This window comes from Myiozetetes cayanensis, unplaced genomic scaffold, assembly GCF_022539395.1.
Source record: "Myiozetetes cayanensis isolate MyiCay16 unplaced genomic scaffold, myiCay2020 scf676, whole genome shotgun sequence".
Taxonomy (NCBI): domain Eukaryota; kingdom Metazoa; phylum Chordata; class Aves; order Passeriformes; family Tyrannidae; genus Myiozetetes; species Myiozetetes cayanensis.
The window spans coordinates 4,726-24,952 of record NW_026087938.1 but is presented as its reverse complement, the minus strand read 5'-3'; the positions used below and the strand labels follow the sequence as shown (position 1 = coordinate 24,952).

The 20,227-nt window shown below is 57.0% G+C and overlaps 1 protein-coding gene across 1 annotated transcript; it reads left to right on the top strand.

Annotated features, from left to right (window-relative positions):
* Positions 1-285: 285 nt before the first annotated feature.
* On the top strand, positions 286-7,767 carry LOC126651568 (kallikrein-14-like; the record flags this gene model as incomplete). Its single annotated transcript, XM_050337526.1, has 3 exons — positions 286-539; positions 4,040-4,176; positions 7,554-7,767. Coding segments are annotated over 3 exons (544 nt in total), but the record flags the coding sequence as incomplete, so codon positions are not given.
* Between the last annotated feature and the right edge of the window lie 12,460 nt (positions 7,768-20,227).

Genomic DNA, 20,227 nt, shown 5'->3' with positions numbered 1-20,227 from the left:
AACCTCCTGGTCACTTGGATCTTCTCCTGGTCACCTGGGTCACTCCCTGGTCCTGGTGGCCACCTCCTGGTCACCTTGGCCACCTCCTGGTCACTTGGGTCACCTCCTGGTCACCTTGGCCACCTCCTGGTCACCTTGGTCACCTCCTGGTCACTTGGATCTTCTCCTGGTCCTGGTGGCCACCTGGGTCACCTCCTGGACTTCGTGGCCACCTTGGTCATCTCCTGGTCCTGGTGGTCACCTGGTGGTCACCTGGTGGTCACTGGAGCCCTGTCCCCCCCCCAGGGTGACGACGGTGGCCCTGGGCAAGCACCGCCTGTACGGGCGGGAGGCGGGGGAGGAGCGGCGCATGGTGGCCAGGAGGGTGGCCCACCCTGACTACGACCCCACCACCAAGGACAACGACATCATGCTCCTCAAGCTGCTGACCCCGGCTGACCTCTCGGACCGAGTCCGGCCCATCCCCGTGGCCTCCTGCCCGCCCCGGCCCGGCACGGCCTGCCTCACATCAGGGTGGGGGGCCACCACCTCCCCTGAAGGTAAGTGGGGGGTCATCTGGGGGTCATTTGGGTCATCTTGAGGTCATCTGGTGACCTTCTAGTCATCTGGGTTGGGTTATGGTCATCTGGTCACCTCGTGGTCATCTGGGTTGGGTTATGGTTATCTGGGTTGGTTCATGGTCACTTGGTCATCTGGGTTCTCACCTGGTTGCCTTGTGGTCATCTGGGTCACCTCGTGGTCATCTGGGTCACCTCATGGTCATCTGGTGACCTTCTACTCATCTGGGTCCTTTCCTGGTCATCTGGTCACCTCATGGGCATCTGGGTCACCTCATGGTCATTTGGGTTCTCATCTGGTCAGCTTATGGTCATCTGGGTCACCCTGTGGTCATCTGGGCTCTCATCTGGTCACCCTGAGGTCATCTGGGTTGGCTCATGGTCACTTGGTCATCTGGGTTCTCACCTGGTTGCCTTGTGGTCATCTGGGTCACCTCGTGGTCATCTGGTCATCTTCTACTCATCTGGGTTGGGTTATGGTCATCTGGGTCACCTGATGGGCATCTGGGTTCTCATCTGGTCACCTCATGGTCATCTGGGTTGGGTTATGGTCATTTGGGTCATCTTGTGGTCATTTGGGTCACCTTGAGGTCATTTGGGACACCTCGTGGTCATCTGGTGACCCTCTACTCATCTGGGTCCTTTCCTGGTCATCTGGTCACCTCATGGGCATCTGGGTTCTCATCTGGGTCACCTTGAGGTCATTTGGGTCACCTCGTGGTCATTTGGGTCACCTCATGGTCATCTGGGTTGGGTTATGGTCATTTGGGTCACCTCATGGTCATCTGGGTTGGCCTCACCTCGGGGTGGGGGGCCACCACCTCGCCTGAAGGTAAATGGGGGCCTGGGGGGTCATCTGGGGGTCATCTGGGTCATCTTGAGGTCATCTGGGTTCTCATCTGGTCACCTTATGGTCATCTGGGTCACCTTGAGGTCATCTGGGTCACCTCCTGGTCATCTGGGTCACCTTGAGGTCATTTGGGTCACCTTGTGGTCATTTGGGTTGGGTTATGGTCATCTGGGTCACCTTGAGGTCGTTTGGGTCACCTCCTGGTCATCTGGGTTGGGTTATGGTCATCTGGGTCATCTTGTGGTCATTTGGGTCACCTCCTGGTCATCTGGGTTGGGTTGTGGTCATCTGGTCACCTTGTGGTCATTTGGGTCACCTCCTGGTCATCTGGGTTCTCACCTGGTCACCTTGTGGTCATCTGGGTCACCTCGTGGTCACCTGAGTTGGATTTTTTTTTGGGGGGGGTGGTGACAACCCCCAAACTTCTCCTTCTCCTTCTCTCTCTCTTTCTGTGTCCCCAAATCGTCCCAAGACCGGATTTTGATATCGATTTTTGGACAAATTTGACGCCAAACCCCCCTAAATTTTTTGGGGGGATGGTCCTTAAAGGTCTTTCCTTCTTTCTGTGTCCCCAAATTGTCCTGGGATGGATTTTTTGGGATAAATTTGATACCAAACCCCCCAAATTTTTTTGGGATGATCCTTAAAGGTCTTCTCTCTCTTTCTGTGTCCCCAAATCGTCCCAGGACCGGATTTTGGTGTCGATTTTGGGATAAATTTGATACCAAACCCCCCAAATTTTTTGGGGGATGATCCTTAAAGGTCTTTCCCTCTTTCCATGTCCCCAAATTGTCCTGGGATGGATTTTTTGGGTTAAATTTGGTCCCAAACCCCCCCCAAATTTTTTTTAGGATGATCCCCAAAGTTCTCTCTCTCTTCCCATGTCCCCCAGATTGTCCCAGGATGGATTTTTTGGGATAAATTTGATACCAAACCCCCTCAAATTTTTTTTGGGATGATCCTTAAAGGTCTTTCCCTCTTTTCATGTCCCCAAATTGTCCTGGGATGGATTTTGGGATGAATTTTTGGACAAATTTGATGCCAAATCCCCTCAAATGTTTTTTTTGGATGATCCTTAAAGGTCTTTCCCTCTTCCCATGTCCCCAAATTGTCCTGGGATGGATTTTTTGGTATCGATTTTTGGACAAATTTGATGCCAAACCCCCCAAATTTTTTGGGGGGATGATCCTTAAAGGTCTTCTCTCTCTTTCCATGCCCCCAAATTGTCCTGGGATGGATTTTGGGATGAATTTTTGGACAAATTTGATGCCAAACCCCCCAAAATTTTTGGGGGATGATCTTTAAAGGTCTTTCCTTCTTTCCATGTCCCAAAATTGTCCCGGGACCGGATTTTGGTATCGATTTTTGGACAAATTTGATGCCAAACCCCCCTAAATTTTTGGGGGGGATGATCCTTAAAGTTCTTCTCTCTCTTTCTGTGTCCCCAAATTGTCCTGGGATGGATTTTGGGATGAATTTTTGGACAAATTTGACGCCAAACCCCCCAAATTTTTTTTGGGATGATCCTTAAAGGTCTTCTCTCTCTTTCTGTGTCCCCAAATCGTCCCAGGACCGGATTTTGATATCGATTTTTGGACAAATTTGATGCCAAACCCCCCTAAATTTTTTTGGGATGATCCTTAAAGGTCTTTCCCTCTTCCCATGCCCCCAAATTGTCCCAGGATGGATTTTGGGATGAATTTTTGGACAAATTTAGGACCAAATCCCCCCAAATTTTTGGGAGGGATGGTCCCAAATCCCCCCCCAAATTTTTTGGGGATGATCCTTAAAGGTCTTCTCTCTTCCCATGTCCCCAAATTGTCCCAGGATGGATTTTTTGGGATAAATTTGATACCAAACCCCCCAAATTTTTTTTGGGATGATCCTTAAAGGTCTTTCCTTCTTTCTGTGTCCCCAAATCGTCCCAGGACCGGATTTTGATATCGATTTTTGGGATAAATTTGGTCCCAAATCCCCCCCAAATTTTTTTTAGGATGATCCTTAAAGGTCTTTCCCTCTTTTCATGTCCCCAGATTGTCCTGGGATGGATTTTGGGATGAATTTTTGGACAAATTTAGGGCCAAATCCCCCAAAATTTTTGGGGGGATGGTCCCAAATCCCCCCCAAATTTTTTGGGGGGATGATCCTCAAAGTTCTCTCTCTCCTCCCATGCCCCCAAATCGTCCCAGGATGGATTTTGGGATGAATTTTTGGACAAATTTGATGCCAAACCCCCCAAATTTTTTGGGGGGATGATCCTTAAAGGTCTTTCCCTCTTTTCATGTCCCCAAATCGTCCCAGGACCAGATTTTGATATCGATTTTTGGACAAATTTGATGCCAAACCCCCCAAATTTTTGGGGGATGATCCTTAAAGGTCTTCTCTCTCTTTCTGTGTCCCCAAATTGTCCCAGGATGGATTTTTTGGGATAAATTTGGTCCCAAATCCCCCCAAATTTTTTGGGGGGATGATCCTTAAAGGTCTTTCCCTCTTTTCATGCCCCCAAATTGTCCCAGGATGGATTTTTTGGGATAAATTTGATACCAAACCCCCCAAATTTTTTGGGGGGATGATCCTTAAAGTTCTTCTCTCTCTCTTTGTCCCCAAATCCTCCCCTTGCCCCCCCAAAAAGTGACGTACCCCGAGGTGCTCCAGTGCGTCAACGTCACCCTCTTCTCGGCCGCCGAGTGCCGGAGCTTCTACCCCGGCTCCATCACCCCCAACATGATCTGCGCCGGCAACGTCGCCGGGGGGCAGGACTCCTGCCAGGTATTTGGGGGGTTTGGGGGGTTTTTGGGGGGTTCTGGGGTGGGGAGGACCCCAAAAGGACGTGGGGTGGGGTCTGGGGGTGGGGGAGGGTGGGGGGAGTGGGTGGGGAAAGAGGGAGGGGAAAGGGGGAAAGAGGGAGAAGGTCAAAGTGAGGCCTTCAAGGTTGGGGGTTGGGGGGTTTTGGGGGTTCTGGGTGGGGAGGGACCCCAAAAGGACGTGGGGTGGGGTCTGGGGTGGGGGAGGGTGGGGGAGTGGGTGGAGAGAGGGGAGGGGAAAGGGGGAGGAGGGGGAGAAGGTCGAGGCAGAGGTCACCAAGACCAAGAAGGTCCTCCAAGGGGTCACCCAAGCCAACCAGGGCTTGGTTGACCCAAAGAGGGTCCACCAAGGGCTTGGTCAACCCAAGAGAGGCTGGAGAACCTTCTTGGCCTTGGTGACCTCTTTGGCTTGGCCAACCTCTTGGAGAACCCTCTTTGGGTCAACCAAGCCCTGGTTGGGTTGGCCAAGCCCTTGGTGAACTCTTTGGGTCAACCAAGCCCTGGTTGGGTTGACCAAGCCCTGGTTGGGTTGACCAAGCCCTGGTTGGGTTGACCAAGCCCTTGGTGGATCTACTTGGGTTGGGTGACCTCAAGAGGTCAACCAAGCCCTTGTTGGGTTGACCAAGCCCTTGTTGGGTTGACCAAGCCCTGGTTGGGTTGACCAAGCCCTGGTTGGGTTGGGTGACCCCTTGGTGGACCCTCTATGGGTCAACCAAGCCCTGGTTGGGTTGACCAAGCCCTTGGTGGATCTACTTGGGTTGGGTGACCTCTTTGGGTCAACCAAGCCCTGGTTGGGTTGACCAAGCCCTTGGTGGATCTACTTGGGTTGGGTGACCTCTTTGGGTCAACCAAGCCCTGGTTGGGTTGAGTGACCTCTTGGAGGACCTTCTTGGCTTTGGTGACCTCTTTGGCTTGGTCAAGCCCTTGTTGGGTTGACCAAGCCATGGTTGGGTTGACCAAACTCTTGGTGGACCCTCTTTGGGTCAACCAAGCCCTGGTTGGGTTGGGTGACCCCTTGGAGAACCTTCTTGGCCTTGGTGAACTCTTTGGGTCAACCAAGCCCTGGTTGGGTTGGGTGACCCCTTGGAGAACCTTCTTGGCCTTGGTGAACTCTTTGGGTCAACCAAGCCCTGGTTGGGTTGGTCAAGCTCTTGGAGGACCCTCTTTGGGTCAACCAAGCCCTGGTTGGGTTGGGTGACCCCTTGGAGGACCCTCTTTGGGTCAACCAAGCCCTGGTTGGGTTGGGTGACCCCTTGGAGGACCCTCTTTGGGTCAACCAAGCCCTGGTTGGGTTGACCAAGCCCTGGTTGGGTTGGGTGACCCCTTGGAGGACCTTCTTGGCCTTGGTGACCTCTTTGGGTCAACCAAGCTCTTGGAGGACCCTCTTTGGGTCAACCAAGCCCTGGTTGGGTTGACCAAGCCCTTGGTGGATCTACTTGGGTTGGGTGACCTCAAGAGGTCAACCAAGCCCTTGTTGGGTTGACCAAGCCCTGGTTGGGTTGACCAAGCCCTGGTTGGGTTGGGTGACCCCTTGGTAGACCCTCTATGGGTCAACCAAGCCCTGGTTGGGTTGACCAAGCCCTTGGTGGATCTACTTGGGTTGGGTGACCTCTTTGGGTCAACCAAGCCCTGGTTGGGTTGAGTGACCTCTTGGAGGACCTTCTTGGCTTTGGTGACCTCTTTGGCTTGGTCAAAGCCCTTGTTGGGTTGACCAAGCCCTGGTTGGAGTTGACCAAACTCTTGAGTGGACCCTCTTTGGGTCAACCAAGCCCTAGATAGGTTGGGGTGACCCCTTGGAGAACCTTCTTGGCCTTGGTGAACTCTTTGGGTCAACCAAGCCCTGGTTGGGTTGGTCAAGCTCTTGGAGGACCCTCTTTGGGTCAACCAAGCCCTGGTTGGGTTGACCAAGCCCTGGTTGGGTTGGGTGACCCCTTGGTGGACCTTCTTGGCCTTGGTGACCTCTTTGGCTTGGTCAAGCCCTTGTTGGGTTGACCAAGCCCTGGTTGGGTTGACCAAGCCCTTGTTGGGTTGACCAAGCCCTGGTTGGGTTGGCCAAGCTCTTGGTGGACCCTCTTTGGGTCAACCAAGCCCTGGTTGGGTTGACCAAGCCCTGGTTGGGTTGGCCAACCAGAGCTTCGTCGACCTCTCAAGCTCCTCCAACCCAAAAAACTCCACCAAGAGCAGATTTTTGGGGGGTTTCACCTCCACCTTTGACCTCCTGAGGTCACCCCTGTCCTTTTTGTGCCCCTCCCCCACCCTAGGGCGACTCAGGGGGCCCCTGGGGGGGGTCCTTGAAGCCAACAAGGGTTGGAGAACCTCATGGTGGGGTCTTCAAGTCAAGACGGGTTGGAGAAGCCAAGAGGGGTTGGAGAACCTCATGGAGATCCACCAAGAGCTTGGCCAACCCAACCAGGACTTGGTTGACCCAAGGAGGTCACCAAGGCCAAGAAGGTCCTCCAAGGGGTCACCCAACCCAACCAGGGCTTGGTTGACCTCTCAAAGTCACCCAACCCAAGTAGGACCACCAAGAGGTCAACCCAAGTAGATCCAACCAACCCAACCAGGGCTTGCTTGACCCAAAGAGGTCCCTTGACCCAAAGAGGACCCTTGTTGGGTCAACCACACCCTAATTGGGTTGGTCAAGCTCTTGGTGGATCTCCATGAGGTTCTCCAGCCCTTCTTGGCTTGGCCAAGCTCTTGGAGGACCCTCTTTGGGTCAACCAAGCCCTGGTTGGGTTGGGTGACCCCTTGGAGGACCTTCTTGGCCTTAGTGACATCTTTGGGTCAACCAAACCCTGGTTGGGTTGGGTGACCCCTTGGAGGACCTTCTTGGTCTTGGTGACCTCTTTGGGTCAACCAAGCCCTGGTTGGGTTGACCAAGCCCTAGTTGGGTTGGCCAAGCCCTTGGAGGACCCACTTTGGGTCAACCAAGCCCTGGTTGGGTTGACCAAGCCCTGGTTGGGTTGGGTGACCCCTTGGAGGACCTTTTTGGCCTTGGTGACCTCTTTGGGTCAACTAAGCTCTTGGAGGACCCTCTTTGAGTCAACCAAGCCCTGGTTGGGTTGACCAAGCCCTTGGAGGACCTTCTTGGCCTTGGTGACCTCTTTGGGTCAACCAAGCCCTGGTTGGGTTGGCCAAGCCCTTGGAGGACCTTCTTGGTCTTGGTGACCTCTTTGGGTCAACCAAGCCCTGGTTGGGTTGACCAAGCCCTGGTTGGGTTGGCCAACCAGATCTTCGTCGACCTCTCGAGCTCCTCCAACTCAAGAAGCTCCACCAAGACGTTCCACCTTTGACCTCCTGAGGTCACCCCTGTCCTTTTTGTGCCCCTCTCCCCCACCCTAGGGCGACTCGGGGGGCCCCCTGGTGTGCGGGGGGGTCCTGCAGGGCATCGTCTCGTGGGGGATGGAGCGCTGCGGCCGCCCCCGCCGCCCCGGCGTCTACACCAAGGTCTGCAGGTACGCCCGTTGGATCCACCAGACCATGGAGGACAACTAGAAGAGAAGAGGAGGAGGAGGAGGCCACGCCCATCTCGTTGTCATCAGCCACGCCCACCCCACCCACCCAGCTGGAGGGGGGAGGGGAAAAGGAGAAAGGGAGATTAAAGGTGGTCGGTGGGGAAATCGGGAGTGTCTCGGTGGTTTTTGGGGGTTGGTTGGTGGGGGGTTGGTTGGGAGGGTTGAGGGGGGTTGATGGGGTCATTGGGGGTCATCAATGGTCAACAGGGGTCAATGGATGTCAATGGGGGCCACCAAAGGTCAATGGAGGCCACCAGGGGTCAATGGGGGCCACCAGGGGTCAATGGAGGCCACCAGGGGTCAATGGGGGCCACCAAAGGTCAATGGAGGCCACCAAGGGCCACTAGGAGTCAAGGGGGGCCATCAGAGGCCACCAAAGGTCAATGGGGGCCACCAGGGGTCAATGGGGGCCACCAAAAGTCAATGGGGGGCACCAGGGGTCAATGGAGGCCACCAAAGGTCAATGGAGGCCACCAGGGGCCACCAAAGGTCAATGGGGGCCACCAGGGGTCAATGGGGGCCACCAGGGGTCAATGGGGGTCACCAAAGGTCAATGGGGACCACCAAAGGCCAATGGGGATCACCAAAGGTCAATGGGGGTCACCAGGGGTCAATGGAGGCCACCAAAGGTCAATGGAGGCCACCAGGGGTCAATGGGGGCCACGAGGAGCCACCAGGGGCCACCAGGGGTCAATGGGGGCCACCAAAGGTCAATGGGGGCCACGAGGAGCCACCAGGGGCCACCAGGGGTCAATGGGGGCCACCAAAGGTCAATGAGGGCCACCAAAGGTCAATGGGGGCCACCAGGGGTCAATGGGAACCACCAAAGGTCAATGGGGGCCACCAGGAGTCAGTGGGGGCCACCAAAGGTCAATGGGGGCCACCAGGGGTCAATGGGGGTCACCAAAGGTCAATGGGGACCACCAAAGGCCAATGGGGGCCACCAGGGGTCAATGGAGGCCACCAGGGATCAATGGGGGCCACCAAAGGTCAATGGGGGCCACCAAAGGTCAATGGGGGCCACCAGGGGTCAATGGGGGCCACCAGGGATCAATGGGGGCCACTTGGGGTCAATGAGGGCCACCAAAGGTCAATGGAGGCCACCAAAGATCAATGAGGGCCACCAGGGGTCAATGGGGGCCACCAGGGGTCAATGGGGGCCACCAAAGGTCAATGGGGGCCACCAAAGGTCAATGGGGGCCACCAAAGGTCAATGGGGGCCACCAAAGGTCAACCACTCGTTTCCCCCCAGCAGGCGCCCCTCCCTCTGGGGGGCGTGGCCACAGCCACCATCGACCAATCAGGAGCTGGGAGGGGCCCAGGGGGGGTGGGGAGCCCTTTAATTAGGCCTGAAAGTCGTTAACGAGCTTTTAATTGGCGTCAGCTCCTTAATTGGCCTTGGGTTTAAGGAGGGGGAGGGGCTTAAGGAGGAGGGGGCTTAATTTGGGAGGAGGGGCTTAAGGAGGGGAGGGGCTTAATCAGGTAGCCCGCCCACCGACAGAGCCAATGAGGCACCTGGAGAGACCCCAAAATTCCACCCCAAATTCCACCCCCAAAAGGATCCAAATCTGCCCCAAAATCCCCCCAAAATATTCCCTAAAATCCAAAATCTCCCCTAAAACCCCAAATTCCCCCAAATTCCCCCAAAATCTTCCCAAAATCCCCCAAATCTTCCTCAAAACCCTCAAATTCTTCCCAAAATCCCCCAAATTCCCCCAAATCTCCCCCTAAACCGCCCAAATCTTCTCCTAAACCACCAAATTCCCCAAATCCCCTCAAATCCCCCAGATCTTCCCAAAATCTTCCCCAAACCCCCCAAATCTCCCCTAAACCCCCAAATCTCCTCCTAAACCCCCAAAATCCCCAAAACCCTCCCCAAACCCCTCAAATCCTCCCAAAACCCCCAAATCTCCCCAAATCCCCCAAATCTCCCCAAAACCCCCAAATCTCCCCAAAACCCCAAAATCTCCCCAAATCCCCCTAAAAATCCCCTGAGTCCCCCAAATCTTCCCTCACCCCCAAATTCCCCAAATCCCCCAAATTTCCACCAACCCCCAAAATCTCCCCACCCCCAAATCCCCCAAATCCCCCAAGCCCCCAAATCTCCTCCAAAATCCCCCAAATCCCCCAAAATCCCTCAAACCCCCAAATCTCCTAAACCCTGCAAACCTCCCAAAATCCCCCAAATCTTCCTCAACCCCCAATCCCCCAAAATCCCCCAAATCCCCAAATCTCCCCAACTCCCCCAAATCCTCCTAAACCCCCAAATGCCCCTCAACCCCTCAAACCCCCAAATCTCCCAAATCTCCCCAAAATCTCCCTAAATCCCCCAAATCCCCCAAATCCCCTAAAATCCCCCAATCTCCCAAAACCTCCCAAAACCCCCAAATCCCCCAAAACCCCCAAATAGCCCCCAAAATCCCCCAAACCCCCCAAAATCCCCAAATCTGCCAAACCCCCAAATCCCCTAAATCCCCCTAGATCCCCAACTCTCAAATCCCCCGAACCTCCCTCAAATCCCCCAAATCCCCCAAATCCCCAAATCCCCCAAAAATCTCAAAATCCCCCAAATCTCCCCCAGATCCTCAAATCCCCCAAATCTTCTAACCCCCAAATCCTCCCAAAATCCCCCAAATCCCCTCAAATCCCCCAAAATCCCCAAAATCCCCCAAATCTTCCCAAATCCCCAAAATCCCCCAAATCTCCCCAAATCCTCCAAATCCCCCAAGATCCCCCAAAACTCCCCCAAAATCCTCAAATCCTCCAAAGCCCCTGAACCCCCAAATCCCCCGAAATCCCCCAAATCCCCCAAATTCCTCAAATCTCCAAATCCCCCAAATCTCCTAAACCCCCAAATCCCCAAAATCCCCTCACCCCTCCCAAACTCCCCAAATCTCTCAAATCCTCAACCCACCCCAAAACCCCTCCCAAATCTCCCCAAATCCTCAAATCCCCCAAACCCCCAAAATCCCCAAATCTCCCCACAAAATCCCCAAAATCCCCAAATCCTCCCCGCTCAGGGTGGGGAGAGTGGGAAGGCACCACCTGCCCCAAGAATTTCCCCTTGGAGGGGAGGAGGCGTTGCCAGTCAATTAATGGTTAATAATTAACGCCCGACCCTTTGATAAGGGGACGCACCGAGAGGACCCCGAAACCCAAAACCCCCAAAAACCCCAAAATCCCCAAAATGAAGCCCCTCGGCCCCTTCTTCTTCTTCTTCTTCCTCCTCCTCGGAGCGACCCCGGTGAGGGGGAGGGACCCTGATTTTGGGGGGAGGGGATTTGGGGGATTTGGGGGATTTGGGGATTTGGAGGAATTTGAGGGGGTTTGGGGATTTGGGAGATTTGGGGAGTTTGAGGAGTTTGGGGATTTGGGGGGTTTAGAGGAGATTTAGGGGATTTTGGGGTGATTTTGGGGATTTGGGAAAGTTTGAGGGCCATATGGGAGGATTTGGGGGAGGATTGGGGGGATTTGAGGGGTTAGAGGAGATTTAGGGATTTTGGGAGGTGATTTTGGGGGATTTGGAGGAGTTTGGGGGATTTGGAGGGATTTTGGGAGATTTTGGGGGATTCTGGGGATTTTGGAGAGATTTTGGGGGTTCGGGGGATTTTGGGGGTTCAGGGAGGATTTGGATGGATTTGGGGGTGGGGTTGAGGAGATTTAGGGAGAGTTGGGGGATTTTGGGGGATTTTGAGGGGATTTTGGGGGTTGGAAGGATTTGGGGGATTTGGGGGATTTGGGGGGTTTGGGGAGGATTGGGGGAGTTTGGGGGTTTTGAGGAGGTTGGGGGATTTGAGGGATTTCGGGGGTTTGGAGGAGTCTGGGGAGTTTTGGGGGTTTAGGGGATTTGGGTGAGTTTTGAGAGGATTTGGGGGGGGGTTGGGGAGGATTTGGGGGGATTTGGAGGGACTTGGGGATATTTTTGGGAATATTTTGGGGATATTTTGGGGGTTATTTTGGGGTAATTTTAGGATATTTTTGGGGTGTTTTTGGGATATTTTGGGGGTCCTGACCCTCCTTTCCCCCCTCCCCAGTCCGGGGTTGCTCGTCGCATCGTGGGGGCTCCGAATGCCCGCAGGGGGGTTGGGGTGGGATATTTTGGGGTATTTTGGGGTATTTTGGGGATTTTTGGGAGGGTATTTTGGGGATATTTGAGGGGGATTTTTGGGGATATTTTGGGGATATTTTGGGGTATTTTGGGAGGGTATTTTGGGGTATTTTGGGAATATTTTGGGGTATTTTGGGAACATTTTTGGGAATATTTTGGGGATGTTTTGGGATATTTGGGGATATTTGAGGGGAATATTTTGGGATATTTTGGGGATTTTTGGGAATATTTTGTGGATATTTTGTGGATATTTTGGGATATTTTGGGGATATTTTTGGGAATATTTTGGGGATATTTTGGGGTATTTTGGGGCTATTTTGGGGGGCTATTTTGGGGTAATTTTAGGATATTTTTGGGGGTTATTTTAGGATATTTTTGGGGTGTTTTGGGGTAATTTTAGGATATTTTTGGGGTATTTTTCGGTGTTTTTGGGATATTTTGGGGGGTCCTGACCCCTCTTTTCCCCCTCCCCCAGTCCGGGGTGCCGTCGCATCGTGGGGGTCTCGGAATGCCCGCAGGGTGGTTTTGGGGATATTTTGGGGTATTTTGGGATATTTTGGGGTATTTTGGGATATTTTGGGGTATTTTGGGGGTCCCCGGGTGGGTTTTGGGGATATTTGGGGGGTATTTTGGGTATATTTTTGGGTATTTTAGGATATTTTGGGGTATTTGGGGGGGTATTTTGGGGGAGTCTTGTGTGGGATTTTGGGGGTATTTTGGGGTATTTGGGGGGTATTTTGGGGTATTTTGGGATATTTTGGGGGGGCATTTTGGGGATTTTTGGGGGGAATTTTGGGGGTCTTTTGGGTATAATTTTAGGATATTTTGGAGGGGTATTTTGGGGATAATTTTAGGATATTTTGGGGGTTATTTTTGGGATATTTTTGGGATATTTTGGGTATTTTGGGGTAATTTTAAGATTTTTGGGATATTTTGGGGATATTTTGGGTGGGATTTTGGGATATTTTCGGATATTTTGGGGATATTTTGGGTGGGATTTTGGGATATTTTCGGATATTTTTTGGGGTGGTTTTGGGGTATTTTGGGTGGTCCTGACCCCTCCTTTCCCCCCCCTCCCCCAGTCCGGTGTTGCCGTCGCATCGTGGGGGGCTCCGAATGCCCCGGGGGTCGCACCCGGCGCTGGTTTCTCTGTTCCAGTTTGACCAGTTCGTCTGCGGGGGGGTCCTGCTGAGCCCCCACTGGGTGCTCAGCGCCGCCCACTGCGCCCGCAGGTGCACACTGGGAGCACTGGGAGGGACTGGGAGGGACTGGGAGGGACTGGGAGGATTGGGAGGGACTGGGAGGGATTGAGGGGATTGGGGGCACTGGGAGGGGATTGGGGGCACTGGGAGGGGATTGGGAGGCACTGGGAGGGGATTGGGGGCACTGGGAGGGGATTGGGGGCACTGGGAGGGACTGGGAGGATTGGGAGGCACTGGGAGGGGATTGGGAGGCACTGGGAGGGGATTGGGGGCACTGGGAGGGACTGGGAGGGGATTGGGAGGCACTGGGAGGGATTGGGGGCACTGGGAGGGGATTGGGAACCACTGGGAGGGATTGGGAGGGATTGGGGGCACTGGGATAAACTGGGAGGGACTGGGAGGGGATTGGGAGGCACTGGGATGGACTGGGAGGGGATTGGGGGCACTGGGAGGGACTGGGAGTGCACTGGGGGACTGGGATAAACTGGGAGGGGACTGGGAGGGGATTGGGGGCACTGGGAGGGACTGGGAGGATTGGGAGGCACTGGGAGGATTGAGGGCACTGGGAGGGGATTGGGGGCACTGGGAGGGACTGGAGGGGATTGGGAGGCACTGGGAGGGGATTGGGGGCACTGGGAGGGATTGGGAACCACTGGGAGGGGACTGGGAGGGGATTGGGGGCACTGGGATAAACTGGGAGGGACTGGGAGGGGATTGGGAGGCACTGGGATGGACTGGGAGGGGATTGGGGGCACTGGGAGGGACTGGGAGTGCACTGGGGGGACTGGGATAAACTGGGAGGGACTGGGAGGGGATTGGGGGCACTGGGGGATTGGGGGACTGGGATGGATTGGGAGGGACTGGGAGTGACTGGGAGGGATTGGGGGCACTGGGAGGGACTGGGAAGGGAGTGGGAGGGACTGGGAGGGATTGGGGGCACTGGGAGGGACTGGGAGGGAATTGGGGGAGGACTGGGAGGGGATTGGGGGACTGGGAGGGGATTGGGGGCACTGGGGGGCACTGGGAGGGACTGGGAGGGAATTGGGATAAACTGGGAGGGACTGGGAGGGGATTGGGGGCACTGGGAGGGACTGGGAGCATTGGGGAGTTACTGGGGGATACTGGGAGCTACTGGGGAGCACTGGGAGCATTGGAGGGTCACTTGGAGCACTGGGAGGGAACTGGGAGCTACTGGGAGACACTGGGCCATACTGGGGGATACTGGGCCATACTGAGGGGTACTGGGGCTTACTGGAAGCTACTGGGGAGCACTGGGGAGCACTGGGTCTTACTGGGAGACACTGGGAGCATTGGGAGCTACTGGGAAGCAGTGGAAGATACTGGGGGATACTGGGAGTGAACTGGGAGCTACTGGGGGATACTGGGCCATACTGGGAGTGAACTGGGAGCTACTGAGGGATACTGGGGGTACTGGGGGATACTGAGAGCTACTGGGAACACTGGGAGCTACTGGGGAGCACTGGGAGCATTGGAGGGGCACTTGGAGCACTGGGAGGGAACTGGGAGCACTGGGAGTGAACTGGGAGCTACTGGGGGTTACTGGGCCATACTGGGGGATACTGGGGGTTACTGGAAGCTACTGGGGAGCACTGGGGAGCACTGGGGCTTACTGGGAGACACTGGGAGCATTGGGAGCTACTGGAGAGTACTGGGAGCTACTGGGAGACACTGGGAGCTACTGGGAGACACTGGGCCATACTGGGGGGCGCTGGGGGATACTGGGGGATACTGGGCCATACTGGGGGATACTGGGCCATACTGGGGGATACTGGGCCATACTGGGGGGTACTGGGGCTTACTGGGGGATACTGGGGAGCACTGGGGCTTACTGGGAGACACTGGGAGCATTGGGAGCTACTGGGAAGCAGTGGAAGATACTGGGGGATACTGGGAGCACTGGGAGACACTGGGGGTTACTGGGGGATACTGGGCTGTACTGGGGGATACTGGGGGGCACTGGGGCTTACTGGAAGCTACTGGGGAGTACTGGGGAGTACTGGGGCTTACTGGGAGACACTGGGAGCATTGGGAGCTACTGGAGAGCATTGGGAGCTGCTGGGAGACACTGGGAGTGAACTGGAAGCTACTGGGGGATACTGGGCCATACTGGGGGGTACTGGGCCATACTGGAAGCTACTGGGGAGCACTGGGGCTTACTGGGAGACACTGGGAGCTTTGGGAGCTACTGGAGAGTACTGGGAGCTACTGGGAGACACTGGGAGTGAACTGGGAGCTACTGGGGGATACTGGGAGGCACTGGGAGGGTACTGGGCCATACTGGGCCATACTGGGAGGGAACTGGGCCATACTGGGAGCACTGGGGGGTCTGACCTGTGCCCCCCTCAGCCCCCTGCAGGTGAGGGCAGGTGGGCACAGGTGAGGGGGGGGCACGGGGGGCGATGGCACTGGGAGGGAACTGGGAGCACTGGGGGATACTGGGCCATACTGGGAGATACTGGGATTTACTGGGAGATACTGGGAGCTACTGGAGAGTACTGGGAGACACTGGGAGCATCGGGAGCTACTGGAGAGCACTGGGATCTACTGGGAGCACTGGGAGTGAACTGGGAGCTACTGGGCCATACTGGGGGATACTGGGCCATACTGGGGGATACTGGGCCATACTGGGAGATACTGGGATGTTACTGGGAGATACTGGGAGCTACTGGAGAGTACTGGGAGACACTGGGAGCATTGGGAGCTACTGGAGAGCACTGGGAGCTACTGGGAGCACTGGGAGTGAACTGGGAGCTACTGGGGGATACTGGGGGATACTGGGCCATACTGGGGGATACTGGGCCATACTGGGGGATACTGGGCCATACTGGGAGATACTGGGATTTACTGGGAGATACTGGGAGCTACTGAGTACTGGGAGACACTGGGAGCATTGGGAGCTACTGGGAGCAGGGCACTGGGAGCTACTGGGAGCACTGGGAGGAACTGGGAGCTACTGGGCCATACTGGGAGATACTGGGCCATACTGGGCCATACTGGGAGCACTGGGAGGGTCTCACCTGTGCCCCCCTCAGCCCCCTGCAGGTGAGGGCAGGTGGGCACAGGTGAGGGGGGGGCACAGGGGGCGATGGCACTGGGAGGGAACTGGGAGCACTGGGGGATACTGGGCCATACTGGGGGCTACTGGGCCATACTGGGAGCACTGGGGGGTCTCACCTGTGCCCTCTGTGCCTCAGCCCCCTGCAGGTGAGGGCAGGTGGGCACAGCCTGTCCCAGCCCGAGGGGCACGAACAATTCGCGGCGGCCGCGGAGCTGGTGCCGCACCCCGAGTTCCAGGGGGGAGAGCCCCAATTCCAGAGGGGAAATCCCGGATTCCAGAAGGATCCCAGATTCCAGAGAGGAAATCCTGAATTGCAGAGGGGAAATGATCCCGAATTCCAGAAGGATCAGGAATTCCAGAGGGGAAATCCCGAATTTCAGAGGGAAAATGATCCCGAATTTTGGAGGGGAAATGATCCTGAATTCCAGAGGGAAAATCCCGAATTTTGGAGGAGAAATCCCGAATTCCAGAAGGACCCAGAATTCCAGAAGGATCCAGAATTCCAGAATGATCCCGAATTCCAGAGGGAAAACCCCAGATTCCAGAAGGATTCAGAATTCCAGCAGGACCCAGAATTCCAGAGGGGAAATCCCAAATTCCAGAGGATAAATCCCAAATCCCAGAAGGTTCCGGAATTCCAGCAGGACCCGCAATTCCAGAGGGGAAATCCCGAATTCCAGAAGTTCCCGGAATCCCCTCGGGGAGCCGATCCCGAATTCCCGGGGGGGGATCCCGGGGGTCGCTCCCACGACCTCCTCCTGGTGCGGGTGGAGCCGCCGTTCACCTGGACCCCCCTGGTGCAGCCCCTCCCCCTCCCCAGCGAGCCCCCCAGCCCCGGCACCCCCTGTGACGTCATGGGGTGGGGCAGCACCGGCGGCGACAACGGTGAGGCACTGGGAGGCACTGGGAGGCACTGGGAGGGACTGGGAGGGGACTGGAGAGGATTGGGAGGGGATTGGGGGCACTGGGGGCACTGGGAGGGCATTGGGGGGCACTGGGAGGGACTGGGAGGGGATTGGGGGGCACTGGGAGGGACTGGGAAGGGATTGGGGGGCACTGGGAGGGACTGGGGGCCAGGTGTGTCCCCAGGTGTGTCAGGTGTGTCCCCTCCTCCCCAGGTGTGTTCATCTGCCGGGGCTGGGACTGGGAGGGACTGGGAAGGACTGGGAGGGGATTGGGATAAACTGGGAGGGACTGGGATGGACTGGGAGGGGATTGGTGGCACCAGTTCAGGGTTCCAGGTGTGTCCCCAGGTTGGAGGGGTTGTCCCTGTCCCAGATGTGTCCCAGGTGTGTCCCAGGTGTGTCCCAGGTGTGTCCCCTGTCCCAGGTGTGTCCCAGGTGTGTCCCAGATGTGTCCCAGGTGTGTCCCCTGTCCCCAGGTGTGTCCCAGGTGTGTCCCAGGTGTGTCCCAGGTGTGTCCCAGGTGTGTCCCCAGGTGTGTCCCAGGTGTGTCCCAGGTGTGTCCCCAGCTGTCCCCAGGTGTGTCCCAGGTGTGTCCCAGCTATCCCCAGGTGTGTCCCAGGTGTGTCCCAGGTGTGTCATCTGTGCCCAGGTGTGTCCCCAGGTGTGTCCCTGTCCCCAGGTGTGTCCCAGGTGTGTCCCAGGTGTGTCCCAGGTGTGTCCCAGGTGTGTCCCAGGTGTGTCCCCTGTCCCAGGTGTGTCCCAGGTGTGTCCCAGGTGTGTCCCCAGGTGTGTCCCAGGTGTGTCCCCTGTCCCCAGGTGTGTCCCAGGTGTGTCCCAGGTGTGTCCCAGGTGTGTCACCTGCCCTGTCCCCCCCAGAGGAGTTCCCTGACGTCCCTCACTGTGTCGTGTCCCCTGGTGGCCGTCCCAGAGTGCCAGGGCAGGCCCAGGTGTGTCCCAGGTGTGTCCCAGGTGTGTCCCCAGGTGTGTCCCAGGTGTGTCCCAGCTGTCCCCAGGTGTGTCCCAGGTGTGTCCCAGGTGTGTCCCCATCACTCCCAGGTGTGTCCCAGGTGTGTCCCAGGTGTGTCCCCTGTCCCAGGTGTGTCCCCAGGTGTGTCCCAGGTGTGTCCCAGGTGTGTCCCAGGTGTGTCCCAGGTGTGTCCCAGGTGTGTCCCCTGTCCCAGGTGTGTCCCAGGTGTGTCCCAGCTGTCCCCAGGTGTGTCCCAGGTGTGTCCCCATCACTCCCAGGTGTGTCCCAGGTGTGTCCCAGGTGTATCCCAGGTGTGTCCCAGGTGTGTCCCCTGTTCCCAGGTGTGTCCCAGGTGTGTCCCAGGTGTGTCCCAGGTGTGTCCCAGGTGTGTCCCCTGTCCCCAGGTGTGTCCCAGGTGTGTCCCAGCTGTCCCCAGGTGTGTCCCAGGTGTGTCCCAGGTGTGTCCCAGGTGTGTCCCCATTACCCCCAGGTGTGTCCCCAGGTGTGTCCCCAGGTGTGTCCCCAGGTGTGTCCCAGGTGTGTCCCAGGTGTGTCCCAGGTGTGTCCCCTGTCCCAGGTGTGTCCCCAGGTGTGTCCCCAGGTGTGTCCCAGGTGTGTCCCCAGGTGTGTCCCCAGGTGTGTCCCAGGTGTGTCCCCATCACTCCCAGGTGTGTCCCAGGTGTGTCCCCAGGTGTGTCCCAGGTGTGTCCCCAGCTGTCCCCAGGTGTGTCCCAGGTGTGTCCCAGGTGTGTCCCAGGTGTGTCCCCTGTCCCCAGGTGTGTCCCAGGTGTGTCCCAGGTGTGTCCCAGGTGTGTCCCCGGTGTGTCCCAGGTGTGTCGCCAGGTGTGTCCCAGGTGTGTCCCAGGTGTGTCCCCTGTCCCCAGGTGTGTCCCAGGTGTGTCCCAGGTGTGTCCCAGGTGTGTCCCCTGTCCCCAGGTGTGTCCCAGGTGTGTCCCAGGTGTGTCCCAGGTGTGTCCCAGGTGTGTCCCCAGGTGTGTCCCAGGTGTGTCCCGGCTGTGTCCCCAGCTGTCCCCAGGTGTGTGCCCAGGTGTGTGACATGTGTGTCCCAGGTGTGTGCCAGGTGTGTGTCATCTGTGCCCAGTGTGTGCCAGGTGTGTGACATCTGTCCCCAGGTGTGTCCCAGGTGTGTCCCAGGTGTGTCCCAGCTGTGTCTCAGGTGTGTCCCAGGTGTGTCTCAGGTGTGTCCCAGGTGTGTCCCCTGTCCCCAGGTGTGTCCCAGGTGTGTCCCAGGTGTGTCCCAGGTGTGTCCCAGGTGTCCCTGTCCCCAGGTGTGCTCCCAGGTGTGTCCCAGGTGTGTCCCAGGTGTGTCACCTGCCCTGTCCCCCCCAGAGGAGTTCCCTGACGTCCCTCACTGTGTCAATGTCACCCTGGTGGCCGTACCTGAGTGCCAGGGCAGGGACAGGGCCAGGTGTGTCCCAGGTGTGTCCCAGGTGTGTCCCAGCTGTGCCAGGTGTGTCCCAGGTGTGTCCCAGGTGTGTCCCAGGTGTGTCCCAGCTGTGCCAGGTGTGTCCCAGGTGTGTCCCAGCTGTGCCAGGTGTGTCCCAGGTTTGTCCCAGGTGTGTCCCAGGTGTGTCCCAGGTGTGTCCCAGGTGTGTCACCTGCCCTGTCCCCCCCAGAGGAGTTCCCTGACGTCCCTCACTGTGTCAATGTCACCCTGGTGGCCGTCCCCGAGTGCCAGGGCAGGGACAGGGCCAGGTGTGTCCCAGGTGTGTCCCAGGTGTGTCCCAGGTGTGTGCCCAGGTGTGTGTCATCTGTGCCCAGGTGTGTCCCAGGTGTGTCCCAGGTGTGTCCCCATCACTCCCAGGTGTGTCCCAGGTGTGTCCCAGGTGTGTCCCCAGGTTGTGTCCCAGGTGTGCCCTGTCCCCAGGTGTGCCCCTGTTCCCAGGTGTGTCCCAGGTGTGTCCCAGGTGTGTCCCAGGTGTGTCCCAGGTGTGTCCCCTGTCCCAGGTGTGTCCCAGTGTGTCCCAGTGTGTCCCAGCTGTCCCCAGGTGTGTCCCAGGTGTGTCCCAGGTGTGTCCCAGGTGTGTCCCCATTACCCCCAGGTGTGTCCCCAGGTGTGTCCCAGGTGTGTCCCCAGGTGTGTCCCAGGTGTGTCCCAGGTGTGTCCCAGGTGTGTCCCAGGTGTGTCCCCAGGTGTGTCCCAGGTGTGTCCCAGGTGTGTCCCCAGGTGTGTCCCAGGTGTGTCCCCAGGTGTGTCCCCATGCTGCCCCAGGTGTGTC